This window comes from Podarcis liolepis, assembly GCF_965112155.1.
Source record: "Podarcis liolepis genome assembly, chromosome: 3".
In the NCBI taxonomy this organism is placed as follows: domain Eukaryota; kingdom Metazoa; phylum Chordata; class Lepidosauria; order Squamata; family Lacertidae; genus Podarcis; species Podarcis liolepis.
Window position 1 is genome coordinate 70,660,711 of NC_139557.1, and position 24,340 is coordinate 70,685,050.

The following is a 24,340-nucleotide window of genomic DNA, read 5'->3' on the forward strand; positions in this document are numbered from 1 at the left end:
GGTTTGGAATTCAATTTATAGAATTCTATGCCTTCAGTTGTGGGCATATAAGCAGCAACTTGAGTGATAGGCCACAGGTTCTGATTTTGTTCTCAATGCAAGCCAACTATTTGGAGTGGTAGGATTCTGCCACTTGGGTCAGACTTGAAATGTAGGGGGAGCCAGAATTTTTTGGTTGGAAGGACAAATTTATGGAGGATGAGGTTTTATTCTAATTCCACTATTGAAGGAAATATGCCTCTGTACCAGTAGCTGGGACCCACTCGGGCCCTGCTTTTGGGCTTCCTGTGGACATCTGGTTGACCATTTTGAAAACAGAAATACTAGGTGGGCCTTTGGTCTGATTCAGTGTGTCTCTTATGTCCCCCCCCCCCCTTTCAAGAACTGCTCATTTCTTGCCTGGTCTTTGCTTGGAAACTGATGCTTTAAAATTGACAGGCAGCTGCAGGTATTGTTTCTATGCAGCCCTAATGTGTTTCTCAAAGCAGAGCCAAGCCTCATGTTCTGAACTGATATTCCAGTAGCAGGGTGCTTCCTTCGGCAGGAACCAAACACATATCGGGCAAAATACCAGCTGATGGAGAAACCGCTCTGCTTGCGAGGAATACTGAGTTGCCAAATGAGGGCCTCTGCCCCACCTCAAACCATGCCATGTGTAAACGTGCCTGAAAAACATCACGGGACCAGTTTCCCAGGGGCCATTTTGCCACCAGTCCCCAGTGGCGCTGTCCACGGTGCTGATTCTTTTCCAGCTCCACCTGGTCCGTGGACCATGGGGATTTTATCTCGTTAAAAACAACCACCACCACCACCGTACATTATCTGCCAGCCTCACCTTGCCTGCTCTTTGCGCGCATTGAATAACAAAAGCCCTCCGCGTCCCCTTAGAAAATGTATGGGGCTTCAGCAGCCAAAGCAGAGCTGGAGCTGCCGCCGCCCACAAAACTCCCTTCGGCGCCCAGTGGCGGCGCTCTGCCGAGAAAGGAAGAGAGGAAAGCGGAGGGTCGCTCCGAGCGGCGGCCTCTCGGCCATTGCAGCTCTCTCCCCCTCGGCAGCCCGGCTCAGCGCCGAGGAGCTCCAGACCGAGGCCCAGGCGCCACCGGGGTCTCCATGGCCGAGCGCGGGAGGCGGCGGCGGGCTTAGAGCGGGGCCCCCGGGGGTTGCTGCTGTCTCCGCGGCCGCTGGCTGGGTGAGGAGGGGCTGGCGCGATGTCCGGGTGCGGGATGGAGGCGGATTACCCCGCCTTTGAGAACCCGCTCTGCGGCGAGCTCAAGCACATTTGCAAAAGGATCAGAGAGACCTACAAGGAGATCAAAGAGGACCTGACCCCTTATAAAGATGATCGCTACTACAGGTAAGAGCGGGAGGGGGGGCGAAGGGAGCAGCGCGCGGAGGGATGGAGAAATAGCTGCTTGCATTAGGGAAGCAAATAGCTGTTTGCATTAGCGGTCTGGCCAATCCCTGCTAAAAATGCTTCTTTAAATACAGCACGTAGGATTCAGAAGCAGCTATTCATTTATGAGCAATCCCATGGGGAATCCTTATTTGCACGCACTTTGGGGGACGTGATTTGCAGAGTGAAGCCTTCCCACCCACCCCTCCTCCTCGCCTGCTGCGACAGTCTTTTCCCTCCCGCGCCGCCGCTTTCTCAGTACCAAGGATGGAGATGGTCCAGCGTTTCAATATGGCTGCTGGGAAAAGGAGAGTTACCTTCTTCCAGAGGAGCTACCCTTTTTTGTTCCTTTGCGATTAGGTTTTGATGAGTCACTTCAGAGAGTCCCTGAAAGGGAACGAGTTGCTTGTGTAAGGAAAAGTGGGAAAGGGAAAGAGTTGCTTGAGTAAGATTCCCGATGGCATTTTCTAAATGTGGAATCCGGGTCTGGGATTCTTCTCGACTCTGATCATATTCCACCACCACCCTGCCTGCAAAAGCTGAGAGGGATTTCCCCCACCCCATCACCGCCGAAAGAGCCCATGATCCTCTTGTAGTTACATGGGGTTGTAATGTAAACAATCAGGGCTCCACCTTCTCTCCCATGAGTCCTCAGGATCCAAGAGCTGTGGGTCCTTTGCTCATTCTTCCCTAAACCTTCTCCTGTCCATATTCAGGTTTCCCCCACCTAACAGCTGATTTCCCTTTCATATGAAGAAGAAAACTACCTTTCTGAAATTTTCAGAGTTCGACAAAATCACAGGAGCAAGGTGTCCCCCTGAGTCACAAGCCGGGGAATATCCTCTGTGTGGAATTCCATGAAATAGATGGTTCCTATACATACTACAGGGATGCGGATGGCGCTGTGGGTTAAACTACAGAGCCTAGGTCTTGCCAATCAGAAGGTCGGCGGTTCGAATCCCCGCGACGGGGTGAGCTCCCATTGCTCGGTCCCTGCTCCTGCCAACCTAGCAGTTCGAAAGCACGTCAAAGTGCAAGTAGATAAATAGGTACCGCTCTGGCGGGAAGGTAAACAGCGTCTCCGTGCGCTGCTCTGGTTCGCCAGAAGCGGCTTAGTCTTGCTGGCCACATGACCCGGAAGCTGTATGCCGGCTCCCTCGGCCAATAAAGCGATATGAGCGCCGCAACCCCAGAGTCGGTCACAACTGGACCTAATGGTCAGGGGTCCCTTTACCTTTACTTTACCTTTATGCATACTACATGCATTACTAACTGAAGTCTTTGCGGAATTTTATTTATCCATGTGGTTCAGGTTCCAGCAACTCTAACCATAAAGAAATACAGTTAAAAACAACAGCCCTCCTTGTAATACTGGATGAAATTAAGGGTCTGCTGTATAATAAAAACGGAGATGCAAGCCTTAAGAAATATTATAAAATTAGAAATTAAGTAATAAGCAGGTCCAATCTTATAAGCCAGGAAATGCCTGCTTCTATCTGAATCACTGTGGCTCGTCACATTTTGCCTTTTGTACCGTCAGGACAGATAAATGCTATTGGAGGGTTGATTATTAAAACGATTTTTTTTATTTTAATGGTGTATACGTGTGGGGAAATAGAAGGTAAGATTTGAGTGGCGTTGCTGAGAGCTAAATATATGCCTCTCTTTCCATGGGAGATAGCTCTGTGTGCGTATGTGTGATTGAGATACTTGAAAACTACAATTCCCATGTCTCCTTGCGAGGCGCACTGCCATGGAACTAACTGTTCTGAGGTAGTTTCGCCCCTGGCGGCTTTCAAACTGACAGCCGTTCGCAGAAGGAGCAACGCGCAGGCGCACACGCTCTCTGCCTACGGGCACACTATACTGACAGGCGCTCACAGGGTGTTTTCCGAGGTGTTGCGGCCCCGCCCCTCCAGTCACGGCCCCGCCCCCTACAGCGCCCGAGAGGCGGAGCTGGCACGTTGGGTGACGCACGCGGAAGTGATGTGCGCAGCTGGCGCTGCCACGGAGCTTGGCGGGCGGGCGGCTGCCGCTTAGCTTGGGAGAGACCCACTGCCGGAGTGGAGGCGGCGTGGCGCGCATGCGCAGCATGGATATGGATCTGTGAGTTTTGGGGTAGCGGGACCTGCGCTGAGGGGTGGGGGGTGCGCGGTAGTTGCGCAGGCCGCGGAGGGAATCCTGACTGACCTGAGCCTATTCCTCTGGCCGGACCACACGGGTTGCTGAGCGAGTGTTGCCCCGCCCCACCCGGCGTAATAAGCCGGAGCGTGTAGTGCTTTAGGCACAGATTTGGAGGAGGAAAACGCTCCTCTTTCCCTGCCTTGTGGGGCTGGCGAGAATTGGGGGGCTTAGGCTATACGAGAAACTCTGTCTAACCCAGCGACCTGCTGATAACAGTGTCCCAGAAGCTCACAAGCGGAGCAGAATGGGAACAGCTCCCTCACTACCTCCCTATTTTAGCTAAATCGGAGCAAGCTGGGAAGACAGCAGTTCCCCTGAACATACACAGACTGCTTGCTTATTGTGGAATAGTTGCCGCCACCCCCTTTGCCTTTATAATTAGTGTCAGAGCCTTGGGTCAGCAGGTGACAGGTGTCATTTGAATATGTCACAGACTTTGAGCCACAGCGCCGTTCATTTTAGAAACAAATCATTTGAGGAATGGATCCTTCTTTCCTCTACTGTAGCTCCTTTATTGCTTAGTGATTGTGAGAGGCAGGGAGAGCTAACTGAGCATGTGTGTCATATTTGTACCACTCATAAAGGCCTGTTGTGCATTTGGTGAGCTGGGTAGTGTTAACTTATTTTTGACAAATGCTCAGTGGACGAGAGTTGCCTCACATCGTCCCCAAAGCCATGCCAACGTAAAGGCTGGAGTCTGGGCAGTTGTTGGCTCGAGTTATACACAAAAGTTAGCTCAAATGTTACAGTGAAGCAGGATAAGACATTTTCAGGCACCACATGTCTTAACATAGGTACCACACATGGAGTCCTGTGTTCAGCTCAGGGTGCCACAATTTACAAAGGATATTGACAAGCTGGAATATGTGCAAAGGAGGGTGACCAAGATGCTAAAGGGTCTGGAAACCAAGCCTTATGAAGAACAGTTGATAGAATTGGGTTTGTTTACCCTGGAAAAGAGGGGACTGAGATACAATGCACATCTTCAAATATGTAAAGGGCTGTCACGTGGAGGATGGAGCAAGCTTCTTCTCTCCTGCTCCATAGGGCAGTACCTGAACCAGTGGCTTCACGTTACAAGAAAGGAGAGTCAGTCTAAACACCGGGAAGAACAGTATTCTGGAACAAACTCGTACAAGAGGTGGTGGACTCTACTTCGTTGAAGATTTTTAAGGAGAGGTTGGATGGCCATCTGTCATGTATAATCTAGTTGAGATTCCTGCATTGCAGGAGGTTGGACTAGATGACCCTTACGAGTCCCTTCCAACTCTGTACTTCTATGATTCTATAACTTCTGCTATTGCATTTAAAGTGGACTTTTATCAGTGATGAGATCCAGGAGTTTAAAAAGTAGCTGAGACCCTCTAGATCTTCCTGTAGATGAAAGCTTCCCTCAAGCTCCAATTCACACATGTTAAAGAGAAGTGCTGTTCTTTTGCACTCCTTGTTTCTTTAAATGTATGAACTGTCTATGAGATAGTTTGAAACTAGCTCTTAGTAGGACTGCTGTGGTATTTACAATGTTTGCAAATGTCTTAGGAAAGATCTGTTTAAGAAGCCGAGTTCAGGGTGCTTCTGATTCTTGTTTCTCCTCATACTTCATACAAGTTTAATAAATTTAATAAATAATACCTATGTTCTGCTTGTGACCTTTAGAGAGAACGGAATGATTTCTCTGCCTAATTATCAGAAACAACTTTATAAAATGTGTGGACAAAAGTTCACAAAACTGGTTTTGGCTCTAAAGTTCTTAAAACAAACACACACAAGCTATGATTCAAGGCCACTAGATCATTTCCTTGCTCTCCTTTCAAGGAAACTGACTCTCTTTTTTGTGTTTCCTGCTGAGGACCTGAAGGCTGATTCCTCTGTAGAAAAGTCAACTTAAATGTTGAATTGCTTCTCTGTTGCATACTGAATCTCTGCCATAGCAAGCAAGTTAACCAGTGTCTCAAAATGACCATGGCTGTAAGAGGTGGTATTACCTTCTGTCCCCAGCAGATTTTGACAATGGCTGCTTGAAAACCAGTGCCGTGAATAAAGTAGATAAGTTTTAGACAACATGCTGCACTGAAAACTCATGGTACCTGACATGTTCTTCAGGAACTGAGTAATATTTTAGCATTTATATAGTGTTTTAACGTGTTCAAAGAGTTTATTAAAAATATTGCATAGTGGGTAAGAGAGCCTGAGCTACAAACCAGGAAATTCCAGGTTCATAGCTCACCTTGGTCGTAAGCCACTCTCTCTTAGCCTCTGGCCGCTACCTGCAATATGGGAGAAAATAATACTGAATTACCCTGCAGGGTTGTTGTAAGGATTTTAACTAGATAAAGCATGCGAAGTGCTTTGAACACTTGAAAGCACTATGCAAATTTCTTTAATTTTTGCTATTAATAGTAATAGTTCTTGTAGCAACCAGCGGTAGGATTAGAGCCACACTTTCTGGTACAGTGGTGCCTCGCAAGACGAAAAGAATTCGTTCCGCGAGTCTTTTCGTCTTGCTATGTTTTTCGTCTTGCGAAGCACGGCCCGCCGCAACTGCGCCTCTTCAAGCGGCTTTTTAAAAAAAGCGCAAGACGTTTTCGTCTTGTGAAGCAAGCCCATAGGGAAATTCGTCTAGCGAAGCAACGCAAAAACGGAAAACCCTTTCGTCTAGCGAGTTTTTCGTCTTGCGAGGCATTCGTCTTGTGGGGCACCACTGTACACAGCTCAACCTCTTAGTCACTACGTTTCAGGATATATGCAGCTGATTTGCTTCACTTGCGATATGCTCATTTTAGTTACATCTCCACCTATGCACATCTTCAAATATGTGGAAGAAGATTCAGATATCCAATAATCAGCATGACCAACAGGAAAATCTCTCTGTGTTTCTTTGTTTTACTTTTGGAGAAAGCTTGGTGGTACTGCAGGAAATAAACACAGTAAAACAAATAATGTGAATTTCCTTGAGTCACAGTAAGATGTCATTCTGCACACTTTTCATGCAACGTACAGCCTGACCATAAGCATGTGACTCAGAAGAAAACCTCATTGCACTTAATTAAGAATTAATTATGGGAGGTGTGGCAAAATGAGGGGGGTGGACTCTAACTGAATACTTGCTTGCCAGTGGGGAAACTGGCTGCTAGGTCCAGTGATGTCGGGCGGACTTTCTTTTTTAAGGGACACATTTTTCCAGTTCTTTGTTTTTCTATGAAAAAAGGTTCCATTTGATAATTTCAGTAGTAGCAATGAATAGACGCCAACTGCAAATGCAATATTAAGCAACCTTGGTGTTTTCAAATGTTTAGCTTTGTTTGCTAAATACGGGTAAAATAAGCATTCTGAATTGGATTACTCTCTAGGGCAGTGATGGCCAAACTCGGCCCTCTGGCTGTTTTGGGACTACAATTCCAATCATCCCTGACCACTGTTAGCTAAGGATGATGGGAGTTGTAGTCCAAAAACAGTTGGAGGGCCAAGTTTGGCCATCACTGCTCTAGGGCATCAAAAGGTGTTCCGATGTAAATTACCTTGATTTGAAATTAATCCCCCGCCCAGCCCCACATAACTGGCTAGGACATGGTATTAGAACTTCCAGCTACAGTTTTAAGTCACAAATATTCCTGCTTCTTTATTGTCCAAACTAAATTGATCCTGGGAGAGGTATGGGCGTACTATGCGACTCCTGGTTACATGTGCTCCAAGTGAATGCTAGATAGTTCTTTTCCCTTCTTTAAATCTTCTGTTTTCTCTCTCTCCTGCTTCTCTGATGCTGCTGAGTGATGGGGTTAAGACGCCTCTCTCTTTAGGACTGTTGCATCAGAGGTAAATCAAGGACGGTTAAACCTGTGGATATGTTGTGTTCAGTATAACATCCTTAGGAACAATTTTTTCCCCTTTTGGATCAGATTGGATTGTGGCCTTTTGAGGGTGTTGGTTTCCCCCTCTGTCTTTCACTTCAGCTTGGCTGGCCTGCATGGCTGATCTGGAGCAGCAGTTCTGTAAGCCCTTCTTGCAGTGTATCTCTGCTCCTCTGCTTTTGTACATTGCAGCCTGCATTGCATGGGAGGAAGCGCTTGTGGACTGAGGGACATTTTGCGCTCTCTAAACCCCGGCTTTGTCGTTATAAACCATTTTGTGCCTGCAAGGTATGAAAAAGAGGCAAGCCGCACACTTTGCGTTCCCTTCCCTCGCTCTTGTCCTGCTGTCCTAAAGTGAAAAAAGGTACGGACGGCTAGTGCAAAATCAAGCTGGATCTTGTTTACGTTACTTATGAGGTGGAATAAAGTTAATCCGTCGTAAGCAGGGTGTATGGGGATAACTTGCAGGGGAAAGGGTGTGTATATACTTCACTTGCTGGTTTCTTTCTGTGATCACCCCAATCATTCCCCCCCCCCATTTCTAAGAACCCAACTGGAAGAAAAACAGTTGGGTGGGTGTCTAAAGGAAAACAGCTTCTATGAGGGACAGTCACACTCTCATTACATGCTTTGCAGTTTGGTTCCTTTGCCTCATATTTGCTGCTGCTGAGTTTGAAGATAATTTCCTAGATGATGTTTCCCCCCCTCTTTTTGTGAATTGCTATTTATTACCAAAAAAATCTCCTAATTTCTTATCTATGTATTTTCACATGCTTTTCGATTTCCTTGAATACCTATAATGCAGAAGTGGGAGCATTCATTCAACAAGGAAAGCATAACTTCAGGAAAGTGTTTCAAAATAACATGTTAGTCCTGTTTTGAGTTCACAACAGGCTGAATGCTAAAAGTGTCCAACCTGTTTTTCGCCTTGTTATAGATGGGTTAATTTATAGATGGCTAACTGTTTATAGTTTGAAAGTCTGCTCCATAATGTATCTTGGCGTTGCCTTCCTATTGATTCAAGCACAATCTTAATGTCAGTTCATGACTGTGCATGTGGAAAATGTTGATTCATCCCTCTTGTTACCAAGTTGTATTAAGCAGCTGATATCGCAACTACTGCATATCTGTAGCATATAAGTTAGAAAAAAGGTTGCACATACATTTCAGAATTTTGACAACTTTGAGAAGATATAACCAATATTCCACAGATACAAATGTGGCTGCTTGTACCACCTGCTTAGCTATATGTAAGGTTCTGTTATGGGGCACACCAATGTGTGGGGTATGTGGTCAGAATGATAACATGCTGCCAATCTAAGCATCACTTTACAGCCGGTCCTGGTCCCTGTTGATTCAGCTTAATGATACTTGCTCCCAGGTAATTGTGTATAGGGCTTTGAAAAAGCCTTCCACTTTCTGATGGCACATTTTATCAAACAAAACGTAGAGTGTTTTTACTGGATACTTGGTGTGGGAAACTTGCTAACTTGTTCTTTCTCTCCTTGTTTGCAGGTTGGCCCCAATGCGATTATATACGCTGTCCAAACGCCACTTTGTCTTGGTCTTCGTTGTATTCTTCATTTGTTTTGGTTTAACCGTTTTAATAGGTATTGCAGGTAAGATTTTGTCTTTTCGGTTAAAGATTGTTTTCTCTATTTACTTGCCTCCTAGTCTTTCCCATTGTTTTGCTATCAAGGCATACAGCTTGAATTTGTGCCCCTTCCTTAGGCTGAGTAGCTTAAAAGAAGCTGGCACCACCCAAAACTGACAAGGAGCAGAGATCCTGTCCACTAGCCCCAGCCATGGAGTCATTTTTGCCTATTTTATGTTGTCCTATCCATGACCACTGCAAGGTTACAAATTAGCCTGTGTCTCCATTCTCGCCATACATAGTCCTGAATCTGCTTCCTGAAATTATATTGGACTTAGATTTTAGTAAAACATAACTGCAGTTTTATCCAGCCATTGATAGTCCTTCTCAAATGTACTATGTACTGTGAGAAGTGGCTAGTGCATGCTTGAACATTCTTTCTTTTGGAGAGACATGCCTCTCAATTGTGATGTCTCGATTTCTTATGGAGAGGTTGAGTAATCACTAGTAAAAGTGTAATCACTAGTAAAAGTGATTCTTTTGATGGATTTTTTTCTTAAGGTGATATTTTGGTATTTCATCCAATTTCTTGGTGATTTCAAATTGAGCTTTTGAACTGCTTAAAAACATTTGATGTGATAGACCCTTTTTATTTGGCTTGATACTTTTGCGGGAAGCAGCCAGGGTCAAACTACAGGTCTTGAGACATTTCAAAATGTAATGCTAAAACTTACACTGTCATCAGTTGCAGCTCCATATTGCTGTACAGTGGTACCTCAGGTTACATACACTTCAGGTTACATACGCATCAGGTTACAGACTCCGCTAACCCAGAAATGTTACTTTGGCTTAAGAACTTTGCTTCAGGATGAGAACAGAAATTGTGCAGTGGCAGCTCCATTAGCTAAAGTGGTGCTTCAGGTTAAGAACAGTTTCAGGTTAAGAACAGACCTCCAGAACGAATTAAGTTCTTAACCCGAGGTACCGCTGTACTTGTATCTTAGGGATGGCACTGAAATTGAAAGCAAAAGCCCATGTAGACCAAACACTTGGGGAAGCGAGGGACTACGTTTTACATATTATAAACAAATGTTAATGAGGAAATTGCATAGCAGATCGTACCCAAATGTGTGTGTTCTTGCTTAGATTTGGTAAAGCACATATGGCTGCTTAAAAAAAAAAGTAAAAGGTAAAGGACCCTTGGACAGTTAAGTCCATTCAAAGGTAACTATGGGGACACCAGACTAACACCCATAATAAAAAATGTGTGCATGATGTATTATAAAAATCTTGTACATTTCAAAGAAATGCTTTTACACTCAAAACATGTATGTATATAGTTAGTCACATTGCCAAGCAGGATAATTCCTGCAAGCTTTCTCTCAACCTCCCTCCCTATTCATAAGAGGGTGGCTGTATTGATGCTAGTCACTGGCTGCATTTGAACATCACTGTAACCTATGGTTTATATCAGGGGAGGGACAAACTGGCAGCTGTTCCTGTAAGCTTTTGTGCCCCCCCCAACCCAGGAAGACTCTCCAAAATGTGTCACCCAATTTTTCATTTTTAAATACAAACTGTTTAAAACTTTTAATATTTATCCCCCCCAAAAACTCTTGTTTTTCTACTGCTCCCATAATGCAAAAGGCTTATTTGCCCCTTAGTCTTCCCCAACTTCATCCATTTTTAAAAGTTATTCCCCCCCCCCGACTGTTCACAGAGGACCCCTTTTATGATTCTGTGATATGAAAAGGTTTTTGTCACATCCACACACCCAATTTCCCCAAAACGTGTCTTTAAAAAACCTATATTTTTAACTGAATTTAATAATGAATGATAAAAAATTGTCCAAAGGCAAGCTTGAGAATTGCAGTTCTCACCATAGCCACTTTTACACTTTGGCCATGAAACTTAGGCATGCACCCTTAGGCCATCAGAGTGCGGCCATCAGCCCGCTAAAGGTGAGCCACTCCTGGCATGTCATGATGCGACTGAGTCACAGCGAGCCTCAGGCTCATTTGCTCCCCTGTCTCCATTCAGCACAGACATAGAGGAAAGAAGTTCAGAACCTTTCACTTCCAGTTCTAATTTCTCATTATTATTGAATAGATATTATCCTGCCCTCCAAATAAGATTCACTAGGGAGTGCGATCCTGTCCACAATAGGTTTACCACCGCTGATTATTCTCTATCGGCTGGGGTATTCAAATGTTATTTACATATTTAGTACAGAGACTAGTCTACACTGAAAACACTTGTTGAAAAGAATACAAACTCTGAATTGAATACAGTTATTTGAAGACAGTAACCCGTAAGCTTCTTGCGTGCGATTCTAAACACGCATATCTAGAAGTGTCTTGTAATGGAATTTCCTTGGTACACTTGGGATTGGAGTGCCACTTTCAGTAAATTTTTATTCTCTGCTGAAACTGTGTAGTTAATAGTTTTGCTGCACTTTGTTGCAGTCTGAGCTACATTCCATCATGTAGAATTGCTCTCAAGCACCATATGGTACTTTGTACCATGCTGGAATGGTGGACCTGACCTTTGATATTGTGGTGAAACTTTGATGCTGTAGCTTCTTTATCTATACTCTGTTACGTTGGCAGACTGGTTTATTTGAGCCCAATTTACTGATATACATAGTTTACTTTTAAAGAGTTCAGTAGCAATAAAGGATGCTCCAGCTGTTTTTTTAAAAAAGAAAAATACTTTTTTGAGACTTCTGTTTCTTATAACAAGATGAGAATCCAGACTGTAGCAGAATGAGAGCTCAAAGGCATAGCTGTGGGTGCGGTATGGAAGAGCAGGATTTTCTGCAAGGCAAAGACGAGTCCGCATATTGTGGCTGACGCATCCCAGCCTGCCATTCAGACGTAGGGGGCAAGGTCTCATCTGAGATCACGCCATGTTCAAGATCTGGTTGCAAACCTTCTGTTGCAAGCAAAGCAAATCTCCTGTCTCTTGTGCCTGGCATCTGAAATTCTTCATGTAACCTGAATTCAGAGCAGGGCTGGGGAATCTGTGGCTGCCCAGATGTTGGACTAAAACTCCCATGAGCCCTGACCATTGTCTAGGCTGGTTGGGCTTGATGGGAGTTGGTGTCTAATAGCATATGGAGGAATGCATGTTCCCCAACCCTGATACCGAGATGCTCTTTAGCTATCATGGCTAATAGATATTGATAGACCTGTTCTTCTCCCACCAGAGGAAACAACCTACTTATAGAAAGCTGCTATACTGGGGGGAACTAGGCTGGTACCCTTTTCATTGCACACTTCCTGTGTGCATAGAGTGTGTTTTAAAAGTGGGAGGACCATTCAACCCTCCACTAAAACGCCCTCTAAAGTAGAACTGTCTCTGGCTATGTAGTCTATAGTCCAGTTTTGTTCTGTGGTGAGCTATACGTCTAAAGATCCTTTGACATCTGTAGTGTATGGTAATGTAAATGTGGAACTTGACTCTGAGTCCAATTGAATTCTATCGGCAATGAGGGTAAGAAATCAACCCTTAATTTTGATTCATGTGGAAAACAGGAGCTTCTGTGTAATTTAACATTCTCTGCCTGTCTAACATTCCTGACATTTTCAGCTGATAATGGTCGTCATTAAAAATTTAGGCTATAACAGGTATTCGCATATTGAGCCCATGTCTCTGTCTATTGTATAGGTCCCAATGTCATTGAACCCTTTCAAGTGAAATCTCAGTTGAATAATGGCTCCAAGGTAAGTCTTCTTATACTGTTTATAGATTGTGCATGCTTGTTCTGACACACAAATATTTCAGGGTGGGATTCGCCTAACAAGCCCTGTCGGTGGGAGCCCTGCACAAGGAGTTATGCTTGTGCAATGGGGCTTTCCTCTCATACTCCCACCTGAGCCCCCTGAAATGGGCTCCAAGAGGGAGATTGGGAGAACCCCCAGAACTGTGTGCAGTTGGAGGAGAGGGAGAATTGTTTCACCTGGCAAGCTGGAACAATAGGAAGAGCACAACATTGAATTCCACACGTAGCCTCAAGTATTTGGTGTATTCAACATAATCCTTCCTAGGTCTGTGGGAGTTTGCCTTAGGACTTATTCCATCATCTCTTGAGCTGGTCATGTTACGTGGGGCATATTCAGGACCCTGTGGAGCGAAGCAGAACTTAGACTGCAGACCTTCTGTAGGGTGTGGGGTTCAAAGGTCATCTGCAGGTAGCCATACTGAACAATCTAATCTCAGTGATATCAACAGAGGGTATGGATGCTCCTCCTAGCTCCTGCCACAGTCGTGATGTACAGAAAAGAGAGGCATGCATTTGCCTAAGAACTGATTGATAGCACTTTTTCATCGTGTCCTAGTTTTTTTTGCTGTGCCTTATAAGAATTCCTTCACTTTGCTATGCTATTCTAGAAAACACTAGGAACAAGAAGACAGTCTCTGAGGAAGGGCCATGACTCAGTGGCAGAACACATTCTATGCATGCAGAAGGTCCTAGATTCAATCCCAAAAATATTCGGTTAAATTTCTGGTGTAGCAGTGCTTGTAAGATTTCTGCCAGTCTTCTGGCAGAAGAACCCCTGGTAGAATAGATTGGCCTGCATCCAGTCCTTTACTCTGCTCATGCGCTGATTTAGAACACCCACTGCCTCGTCTGGATTTGATGAAAAGGAGAGAGAAAGCTGGGTGTAATCCCCATATTGATTGCACCACATCTCAGTCCACATCTCCCAATAACCCCTCTTGAAATAGCATGGATGGTAAAATGGAGCCCAGTGGAATCTCATAGTATAACAACCTCACAGACAAAACTTCCTCACAAAACTTGGAGAAGCTAATATAGTAAAATGAATGACTGTGGTTTAACTCTTGCTTCCATTTTGTTTTAGATAAGGCCATTTAATTTAAGTTCACCGCCATTATCTACTTATAATCAGCAGTTATGGCTGACATGTGTAGTGGAGTTGGACCAACGTTTTGGTAAGTGTAACTTAGCTTATATGATTATATTAATTATGTATATATCAACCATATACGGAAATGTGTGTATATTGCCTGCCTGTACTATGTAAGGTCACCAGGACAGATAAAAGGAAGCAGTGCTTCACACAGTGCATAGTTAAACAACGCAATTTGTTACCACAATGTACTAGCTTCAGTGAGCAGTTGTTATTGAGGGTTGGAATGTACTCTTGATTCTGTTATATAATCCATTCATTTTTGGTTGTTACTGCATCTATTATCATATATATATATATATATATGTATGTATGTATGTATACTCTAGCCCCTATAGATTGTAGCATCTGAACGGACTTTTGTTTTTTCAGATAACAAATGGAATGGCTTGAAAAAAACCTTCAATATGCTGGTTACAATAAGTGGTGTAATAGAGAATGCAAGCGTCAGGTATTTTAACAAGGAACTTCACAACCGAACAAGGACACTGAACTGTGCACAGGTAATGGCAATGTACCATTTCTTACAGATGAGCTATTTCTGTGGTTTAGAAGCATGATAGAGAGGTGAGGCAAGGTGAGGAAGTATCTCTGTTGGTGAAATCCATAAACAAAATAGCAGCTAATGTATTTGACCCCACATTCCAAATGCTGCATTTCGAGAAGCAGTCATGGGCAATAATTCTGTTGGAGGTCCTGGAAAACTGTTGCCAGACAGGATTGACTATACTGTATTATATTAGGTGGGTGAATTTTTTTATTCTAGTTTCTTGTTAACAACGAAGTGAGGAATTGCAGAGAGCATGTTTTAGAAGTATGAACCTCCAGATCCTCTTTCTGGAATCCACAAATCAAATCAATGTTACAGCTGTTAACAATCTGCTAGTCAACAGTTTCTGTGTTTCCTCTGTTAGTTTTCCTTGAAATCCAGTGGTCACAAAGCAGCACTTCTATTGAATGCAACTAGAGGTCCCAGATGAGTCTTTATTCTTCCTTTGTCTTATGAGCTTAGGGCAACTGTGCTGTTACAAACAGCAGAGAAGTCTAAGGGAATGCCATGCAAGAAGGCAGGGATACCCTAACTGAATTTCACCATTAAATCAATTCTGATATGCTAACTCATTTATTGCAATTGTTGGCCCAATCCTAAATGTCTCAAAAGCCCAGAAAGAAAGAAAACATTATTTGGTGTTCTCACTGTTGAATTTCTTTCCCTTTCCCTCCCAATTTCCCCTCTTCCAATGTGTGCTCCTAGCAATGTGCTGAATTTATTGTGGTCCATCTTGGTTATCTGAACTACACTCGTTATGAGATCACTGTCGCCTTTGAAAACCTTCCTCCAATCAAGCATTACAATTTCACAGTAAGTGAAGTAAAGGCAAACATAGAATGAAAGTGTAGTTTTAACTGTAAATCTTTGCGTTGACTGTAATATTAAAGGGCACATTATTTCCCCTTGAAGTTTCAGTGGCTAGACCCACAATAAATATCGGTACCAGTGCTAAATCCGGAAAATCACACTGATAAATAAATGAGTAATAAAATACTGAATATAAACTATTATGACTGATGCCATCCACATTCCTTTAGCTTTTTTGTTAATATTCTAATTCCTTTCTTTCAGTGGAAAACCTATAACTCAGCCTTCTCTCAAGTGGAAATCTGGTTCCGATTTGTCTTTGTGGTCCTTACTTTCATTGTCACAGTGAGTGTCGATTGTTCAGTTTTATTTTTGTATGAGATACGAAAGTTGCTCTGGGAGGGAGCGTTCATTGCTAGTGGGTTGGAAGGATAATGGCCAGAGACATAGGTGGGATACAAAAGAGGGAGTGCTACGGGATAAGAAAAGTGAAGTGAAAACAAGGAGAAATATAAGACACTGAGGTCTTCTGGTATGTGATGGTTTGAGGTGGTTCCTGTTCACTGGGTTTTTGGGGCACTGTTGTTCTCCTGGGGCTGTATCAGCCAACCTGTTCTCTGAAGTGCAAGAAATCCTTGCAAAATTTGCTGCCTAATGTAGCCCATGTGCCGCAGCATACATTCTGCCGCCGTTCTTCCTTTTTTATCTGAAGACAAACAGGTACTGCATAATCTTCACTGATTATTATTTTTTCTGTTCCTTTGCAGTGTCTCTTTGCACACTCCCTGCGCAAGTTCTCAATGCGAGATTGGGGAATAGAGCAAAAGTGGATGTCGATCCTCCTCCCCCTGCTGTTGCTTTATAATGGTATTTATATGTATTACCTCATGCTGTGATCAGCTCCTGGGGCCATGCTTTATAAGATTCTCCACCACCCTCCTCACATAAGTAAGATTAGGGAGGAAAGGAAAAATAAATAAATACAAGCCCTTTTCTTTTGAAATAGGTTTGGGGAAGAGCAGGGTCCATGTGATGCCCTTGTGCTCAAAGAAGCTCTGCAATTTTTGCCAATTCCCTCTGGTGGTCCCCCCCAAAAAACTTCCAGCAGTTGAATTTTGGGGGCACTGGACACTGCAGGGGGCTGGCAAAAATCACCCCCCTCTTCTGTTAGCAGAGGCATCTGCTGGTTAAAAAAGCCTTTTGTGTGAGTACAAGTGTACCAGTTGGATTGCACCCAGGGTCAGCATGGGAGAATTTCAGTTCTCACTGATTCTAGCTTTTAAAAATAACTATTTATCCTCCCTTTCCACAGTTAGGTGTCCAAGGAAGCCAGCAAAGGGGGGTTGGGGGTTGGGAAATCATTACAAAAATAAAATAAAATAAAATAAAATGGTTTGTGTATAAAACAAGTGGCTGAACAACAGGAGCAGATAAAAAACAGCAGCTGGCTTTTGCCATCTACCATCATAGAGTTGCAGGAAAGCAATCAGTTTCCCAAGCTAAAGGCCTGTTTGAAAAAGCCAAAACTTTTTATGAGTCCATATGAGAGGGAGCTAGACAGGACTCCTTAGGAGAGGATTTGCATAGTCTGGGTGCAGCCACTGAGAAGGCTCTGTTGAATCGCAACTCTGACACACAATTAGGCTGCAAGAGAGTGCCCAAGTGCAGAGTGGAACAACATTTTCCGTGGTTGTCTTGTGACGCTTTTTCTTTTGTTGCAGATCCATTTTTTCCCCTCTCGTTCCTAATCAACAGTTGGTTTCCTGGAATGCTAGATGACCTCTTCCAGTCGCTGTTCTTATGTGCATTGCTGCTGTTTTGGCTCTGTGTCTACCATGGGATCAGAGTGCAGGTCAGGAGGAGACACATATTTCAATGCTATCTACATTCTGCCTTTCACACTTATCTCTTGCTCTGTGCATATGTGTGTGCACTTTACTGCTTTTTACTGGATAAACACTCATTAAGTCACCCATTAAAACCTATTCCAAATAAACAGTTTTGGAAAAATCTTAAACCAAAGGAATAAATAACGTTAGTAAATGGTCTCACTTGTCAAAGAACCATTTAAACTTACTTTATTTGTAGCATTTTTAATCCTTCCCTTCCTCCGCTGAACTCAGAAAGCTGTAGTTCAGCCTCTTTCCCCCTCTCCCAGCCAAGTAGATTAGAGAGAGCCTACAAATACCCTATGAACTTTATGAATTTCCCCCCTCTTGCATGCATCCCCAGTTTGGATTCCACCCAAAAACTCTGTGTGAGTTTCTCAAAATTAAACTATTTGTTGCTGCTGTCCCTCAGAAAAAAGTACAACAATATTTCACAGTATTGTAAATTAACTGATGTCCGAAAACCAAGTTTAATATTCTTAATTTATCCTTTTCTTTCTTAGGGCGAAAGGAGGTGCATAACGTTCTATTTTCCTAAACTCCTTATTGTTGGTCTTTTGTGGCTGGCTTCTGTTACATTAGGAATATGGCAGACGTGAGTAACTTACCTCTTTTCCTCATTCCTCTTTCCCCTTCTCTGATCACTAAATAGCCTTGAACAAGAAAGCAGGATTTTTTTTAATAGTTCCCATCTTTTGCTTTTCCTCTAGTAAAAGCAAAGACTAAGTCCACCATTTGAAGAGTGTAAAGCACATGTTGAAACTGCAGTAAATATTGGGAGATAGCTTTGTGTCCTGAGATCTGACTAAAGTCTTCCTTAGCTGCATAGATTCAGTCTGTTAGCATATGATCAGAATATGAAGTCTTCCTACTACATAGAGAGAGCCCACTTTGCTCGTGGTTGAGGTACCCTCTGGAACAGATTGAGGGAGTCCAGGAACCTTCATGGTAAGGAAGAATCACTGAAAATTCTCTCCCTCCCCTATTCCGCCGAGGAATTATTTTCTTCCATGGGTAAGCACTTCATTGGATACTCAAGAAGTGGCAAACGTTGTTCAGCTCTGAGTAGTCATAGGATTTTTAAACATTTTCCTAGTGCTATTTGAATGTGTTGGTTCCAGCTTTCTCAGTTCTGCATAAATAGGAAACATAATTACAAACTCAAATTGGAATCAATTTTTTCTGGCTTTTTCTTGGAAACTGTTGGGAAGACTAGTAGAGAGAGTCTAAATCTGTATCTTATTAAGATGAGGGGGAAGAAATGACCAAATTTTTTAACATGTTAGTTTCTATGGACTTATTTTTAGTTTTATGATGCGTACAAATTCTTACATTAAATGGTCTTGTGTTGTTGTTTTTTAGTGTCAATGAACTACATGACCCAACATACCAGTATGGGATTGACACAAACAACTTTCAGGTAAATTAGTGTGAACAATCCTTTCTGTTTATATAAGAAATGCTGTGTGGATTATCAGATTTTGAAAAATGCTGAGCTATTTTGATCCGTCTGTCCAGCTGATGTCCTATTCTGACACAACTGCAAAACGATAGGTAACAGGCTGTCACTTAAATATTGGTTGTAGCTTTGCTTACATTTAGTTTCTAGAGACTTCTTCTGAGATCCCTGGAAGAACCTTCAGAAAAAGAATGGTGAGAACCCACTTAAATTCAGGGTTAGAAACTTGAAATTGTTACGTGTAAGACTTCCCTGATCACAACAAAAGCCTACCAGCTTTGCAAAAAAACATCTCACACAGATTCTTGTAATTAGGAGAATCTCACATGTAACAAAATCAAGTTTTTAAAGGGCTATCACATGGAAGATGGAGCAAGCTTGTTCTCTCCCACTCCAGAGTATAGGACCTGAACCAATAGATTCAAGTTACAAAAAAGGAGATTCTGACTAAACATCAGGAATAATTTTTTGACTGTAAGAGCTGCTTCATGCTGGAACAGACTCCTTCTAAACATGATGGACTCTCCTTCCTTTGAGGTTTTTAAGTATAGGTGGATAGCCGTCTTCCAGGGATGCTTTAGTTGATATTCCTGCATTTCAGGGGTTGGACTCCCTTCCAACTTCCCTTCTACAATTCTATTATTCTAATTTTGTTGAAAGACTTTTGTTGCCCACTTTTGTAAACTATAACTCTTTGTTGGTCATCAGTTATAGCTTTCATTTAGATTCTTAGAAGTCCAGTTGCTGTTTCTAGGATCACGTGAGGATGTCTTAATACAACACAATAAATATTGGGAGATAATTGTATTAAGAGAAAATGAAACAGAACAAGAAAAATGAAGTGACTTATGAAAATGAAGTCACTGTTCTCAGCTTCTTTTAAAAACATGTGACCACCTGTGCACCAGGTGTGCAAATCAGGGGAAACACATAGAGAAACAGGATCGATAGCACAACATCCCTATGTTTAGCCTGACCAGCATTTTGGAAATCATGTAAAACTGTTCTTATCCGAGAAGCATATAGTGACTGGGACTAAGTTTAGCCATGGTTATTCAAATGTAAAGGCTTTCATCTAAAGGCACTTTTGCCTGAGGGAAAGGCTGGATATGCACCTTTGACACTGGAGACATATATTTTAGGGCCCATCCCATTCTCATGGCTGTAATTTGTTTTAACTGTCTTTGATAATGTATTTTTACATTCTTGTAAGCTGCCCTTGGACCTCATCATGAAGGATAGGAAAGAAATGTTGTTGTCATAATCGTCATCAGAATAATATTTTTAAAACTTTTGTATATATTTTTGTAACAGGGTATGAAAATCTTCTTCCTTGTGGTGGCAGCTGTGTACATTTTGTACCTTTTGTTCCTGATAATCAGGGCATGCTCAGAACTCCGTAACATGCCCTATGTCGGTAAGCTCTGTTCTGTGCCAGTCATGGTTGCTGCGTGGCAATGTTCTTCCAGTGAGATATTTGTGTTCACTTTCAGGTAACCATTTTTCTTCTCCTTTCCTCAGATCTCAGGCTAAAATTCTTGACCGCGTTGACATTTGTAGTTCTCGTCATTAGGTAAGATATTAATTCTTTTCTGAAAGGTGCTAGATACAGAAAACATTCTGCTGAGGTGCAGATTAGCATTTTACGCATTTCTGATAAAGCACATACAGTCAAACCTCAGATCCCAAACGCCTCCGTTTTGGAACATTTCAGCTCCCGAACGACAAAAACCCAGAAGTAAATGCTCTGGTTTTCAAATGTACAGTGGTACCTTGGGTCAAGAACTTAATTCATTCTGGAGGTCTGTTCTTAACCTGAAACTGTTCTTAACCTGAGGTAACACTTTAGCTAATGGGGCCTCCCACTGCCGCCGTGCGATTTCTGTTCTCATCCTGAAGCAAAGTCCTTAACCCGAGGTACTATTTCTGGGTTAGCGGAGTTTGTAATCTAAAGCATCTGTAACCTGAGGTACCACTGTATTTCAGAAGCCGAATGTCCAATACAGCTTCCGCTTGAGTGCAGGAAGCTCCTGCAACCAATCGGAAGCCATGCCTCGGTTGTCGAACATTTCAGAAGCCGAATGGGCTTCCAGAACGGATAACGTTTGACAACCGAGGTTTGACGATATTAGATGCCGATACATTATGCTTGGCATATATACATGTAATATTTTTTAGTTTTTACAAACCACTTAGACTGTTTTGGTATTGTGGTATATAAATATATGAAATAATAACTTCCATTGGCACAATTACCACATCCTTCCCACAACTGCATCCCCTCCCATGCACTCATCTTTTGAGAATCTGGATGTTCCTGTGCATTGACAGTAGATTTAATTAGGAAGGCTAACATTTGCCCTAAGGGACACGGGTGGCGCCGGTGGTTCGAATCCCTGTGATGGGGTGAGCTCCTGTTGTTCAGTCCCAGCTCCTGCCAATCTAGCAGTTCGAAAGCACGCCAAAAAGTGCAAGTAGATAAATAGGTACCGCTCTGGCGGGAAGGTAAACGGCGTTTCCGTGCGCTGTTCTGGTTTCAGCAGAAGCGGCTTAGTCATGCTGGCTACATGACCCGGAAAAACTGTCTGCAGACAAACTTCGGCGAGATGAGCGCTGCAACCCCAGAGTTGTTCATGACTGGACTTAACCGTCAGGGGTTTTTTACCTTTACCTTTTAACATTTGCCCCAGCACTAATTTAAAGTTTCATTTAACTCTGGTTAGAAAGTAATTACAAAATGTTGAGTGACTTTTTGGTTTCTTCTCCCTTAACTGCAGCATCGTTATACTTTATCTGCGTTTTGGAGCCCAGGTTCTGCAAGACAACTTTGTGGCTGAACTGTCGACCCATTATCATAATTATATCCTTTTATTGTGACATTGTGGTACTGAGATGTTTCAGTCAAGCTGTGTATGTCAGGCTGTTTGGGGGATTAGCATACTGTAGTTCCTTATATAATGAAGGCCATCAAAGCGTAGGCAAGGCAAGCACGGCTACGCAGGATGTTGCAAAGCAATGGCACATCCACAGAAAAGCCCCTCTCCTGCATCCCAAGCAAACATAGCTCAGATCTTGGTGGCATGTGAAGGAGAGCCTCTCTATGTGATCTTAGTAGACAGGCTGGCTTTTAGCTTTTTGTATGTTGGGGCAGCTTTGAACATTAGCACTGGTTTTGTCTGTGACACTACCTATAGGTGAGGCAGCTGACTTTTAAATTTGGAGATACTGTATCTTTCGCCCTATAGGACACACTTTTTCCCCTCCAAAAATGAAGGGGAAATCTGGGTGCGTCCTATGGGGCGAATACAGGCTTTCGCTGAAGCTTGGAGAGCGAGAGGGGTCAGTGCGCACCGATCCCTCTCGCTCTCCAGGCTTCAGGAAGACACCCGCAGCTTAGGCAGCCCTGCGGGAGTTCCCGCAGGGCCGTCTAGGCTGCGGATAGTAGCCTGCTTCCCGGAGCGCTGGGCGCGCTGAAGGCAGAGCTCCCGGCGCTTCGGGAACACATCCGCAGCCTAGGCAGCCCTGCGGGAGGTCCCGCAGGGATGTCTAGGCTGCGGATAGCAGCCGGCTTCCCGGAGCGTTGGGCGCCCTGAAAGCAGAGCGCCCGGCGCTTCGGGAACACGTCCGCAGCGTGGGCAGCCCTGCAGGAGGTCCTGCAGGGCTGTCTAGGCTGCGGATAGCAGCCTGCCGCCCGGCGGGCGGGCGCCCTGAAGCAGAGCGCGCCGGACAGACATCTGCAGCGTGGGGAGTCCTGCAGGAGTTCCCCGCAGGGCTCCCCACGCTGCGGATAGCAGCCTGCCGCCTGGCGGGCGGGGCGCCCTGAAGCAGAGCGCGCCGGACAGACATCCACAGCGTGGGGAGCCCTGCAGGAGTTCCCCGCAGGGCTCCCCACGCTGTGGATAGCAGCCTGCCGCCCGGCGGGCGGGGCACCCTGAAGCAGAGCGCCCCTCGCGCCGGGCAGACATCGGCCAGCCCCACAAGCTCGGGGGACAGCAGGGAGGCGCAGCGCCGCCATCCTGCTGTTCCTTGACCTGGTTCGGTTTCGTCGACCTGCTTTTGGGGGGGAAATAAAGGGGAAAAAAATTCCTTTATTTCCCCCCCAAAAAACTAGGTGCGTCCTATGGGATGGAGCATCCTATGGGACGAAAAATACGGTAACTTTTTCCTAGATGTTTTGCTAGGGTTTTGACCATGTCCAGGTTAGCTGGAGAATGACATTTGTGTGCTGTGAGGTGTGCATCTTGAATTGTTTTGCTTGATATCCTTGACCGTTACCACCTGCAGAATTCTTATCGTTCTATGGCTTATTGAACTTCTATTTATACACATTAGCCTTTGTATATTCTCCATCAAAAAATGCCCTGTATGGTAAGTTGGCCTCAGTTTGGCTTTTGATTTCCCCCCTCTTTTTCTTCCATATTCTATTCTATTGCAAAAAGGTTGCATGTCATACTATTGTGTAAAATATTCAGGTATTATCTCTATTTGGATTTAAGCCCTAGAGCAGGCATAAGAAACTTGTGGCTTTCCACAAGTTGTCTTCAAGCTCCCATCCCATCACCTGTCACCACTCGCCATGCTGGCAGAGTCTTGCTTCCCTCCATGGTGCTCCATAAGAAGTCGTATTCCCCTCCTCCCCAAAATGCTAGGCTTGTGGTCTCCCTTGAAAGACTCATCTTGACTATCGAAAGCTTTCTGAAACTGAACTGAACTGAAAAGGTCCTATAATAGAGAGATATCTTGTTAAGTGAACTTTTCCTTTGCAAAACCTTTCAGAGTCTCAGTTGAAAGATAATCCTGCCTTCTCTATGCTGAACGACTCAGATGATGATGTGATCTATGGGTAAGTAACGTAAGGCTTACAGTAGTTGTATTAATTTAATATTTTTTCTCATATTCTACAAAATATAAGCCATGGAGGTTTCCTTTTAAAAAGGACTCCCCTGTCACTGGTGATAGTTGTATATTGGAAGCAAACGATGAAGAATCTTGTACTTGTGGTAGGAATAGTATGAGGTCAAACATTTTTAAAAAGCTTCCATTAGTTCCCTCATGGAACTTAAGTGGCATATGTGGTCCTTTGCCCCATTTATCCTCCCGGCAACTTACCAAGGTAAGTTTGCCTGAGAGAGTGAAAGGCCAGTAGATCTCTTGTGAGCTTCATCGGCTGAGCAGTGATTTGAACTCGCTCCCGCAGGAGGTAGAGATGGCCACCAACCTGCATGACTTTAAAAGAGACATTCATGGAGGAGAGGGCTATTGATGGCTATACTCTGCCTCCACAGTTGGAGGCAGTAATGCTTCTGAATACCAGTTGCTGGAAACCATGCGAGGAGAGTGTGTTCTTGTGCTTGAATCCTGCTTGCTGGTTTCCCACAGGCATCTGCTTGTCCCCTGGGAGAGCCTGGTCCAGCAGGCTCTTCTTCTCTTCTGCTCCCAGGGTGGCTCACTTGCTCTATAGCCTTTGTGGCCGCAGAGTTTCATAGCCACAGAATTGGTTATAAGGTGAGAGGGCACCCTTCTAGGGAACAAGGTCTGAATTTGGGAGATAAGCCACGTGAGTGAAATGTATGTGTGGCAGGGAAAGCAAGTGCTAAGACAGACACTGTGCCTATTATTATTTATCTAACTTGTTAGCCATTTAATTCAAAAGTATAAAGTTTTTAAGCACCAGTT

The 24,340-nt window shown here is 43.9% G+C and overlaps 1 protein-coding gene across 6 annotated transcripts in view; it reads left to right on the forward strand.

Moving 5' to 3' along the window:
* The first annotated feature begins 773 nt into the window (after positions 1 to 773).
* Positions 774 to 24,340, forward strand: part of TMEM181 (transmembrane protein 181) — a 30,574-nt gene continuing 7,007 nt past the window's right edge. The window contains exons 1-17 of one of the 6 annotated variants that reach the window (XM_083496515.1): positions 774 to 1,354; positions 7,346 to 7,390; positions 8,941 to 9,044; positions 12,689 to 12,744; positions 13,888 to 13,978; positions 14,329 to 14,459; positions 15,212 to 15,319; positions 15,581 to 15,661; positions 16,084 to 16,183; positions 17,038 to 17,168; positions 17,709 to 17,800; positions 18,568 to 18,625; positions 19,979 to 20,081; positions 20,186 to 20,237; positions 21,442 to 21,524; positions 22,943 to 23,032; positions 23,441 to 23,507. In XM_083496515.1, coding sequence (XP_083352641.1) covers positions 1,209 to 1,354; positions 7,346 to 7,390; positions 8,941 to 9,044; positions 12,689 to 12,744; positions 13,888 to 13,978; positions 14,329 to 14,459; positions 15,212 to 15,319; positions 15,581 to 15,661; positions 16,084 to 16,183; positions 17,038 to 17,168; positions 17,709 to 17,800; positions 18,568 to 18,625; positions 19,979 to 20,081; positions 20,186 to 20,237; positions 21,442 to 21,524; positions 22,943 to 23,032; positions 23,441 to 23,507 — 1,538 coding nt within the window. In that variant the 5' untranslated portion in view covers positions 774 to 1,208. Of the gene's footprint in view, positions 1,355 to 3,338; positions 3,500 to 4,678; positions 4,719 to 7,345; positions 7,391 to 8,940; positions 9,045 to 12,688; positions 12,745 to 13,887; positions 13,979 to 14,328; positions 14,460 to 15,211; positions 15,320 to 15,580; positions 15,662 to 16,083; positions 16,184 to 17,037; positions 17,169 to 17,708; positions 17,801 to 18,567; positions 18,626 to 19,978; positions 20,082 to 20,185; positions 20,238 to 21,441; positions 21,525 to 22,942; positions 23,033 to 23,440; positions 24,255 to 24,340 lie in introns of those variants that run through there. The other 5 variants (XM_083496517.1, XM_083496519.1, XM_083496516.1 and 2 more) reach the window with 5 other exon arrangements.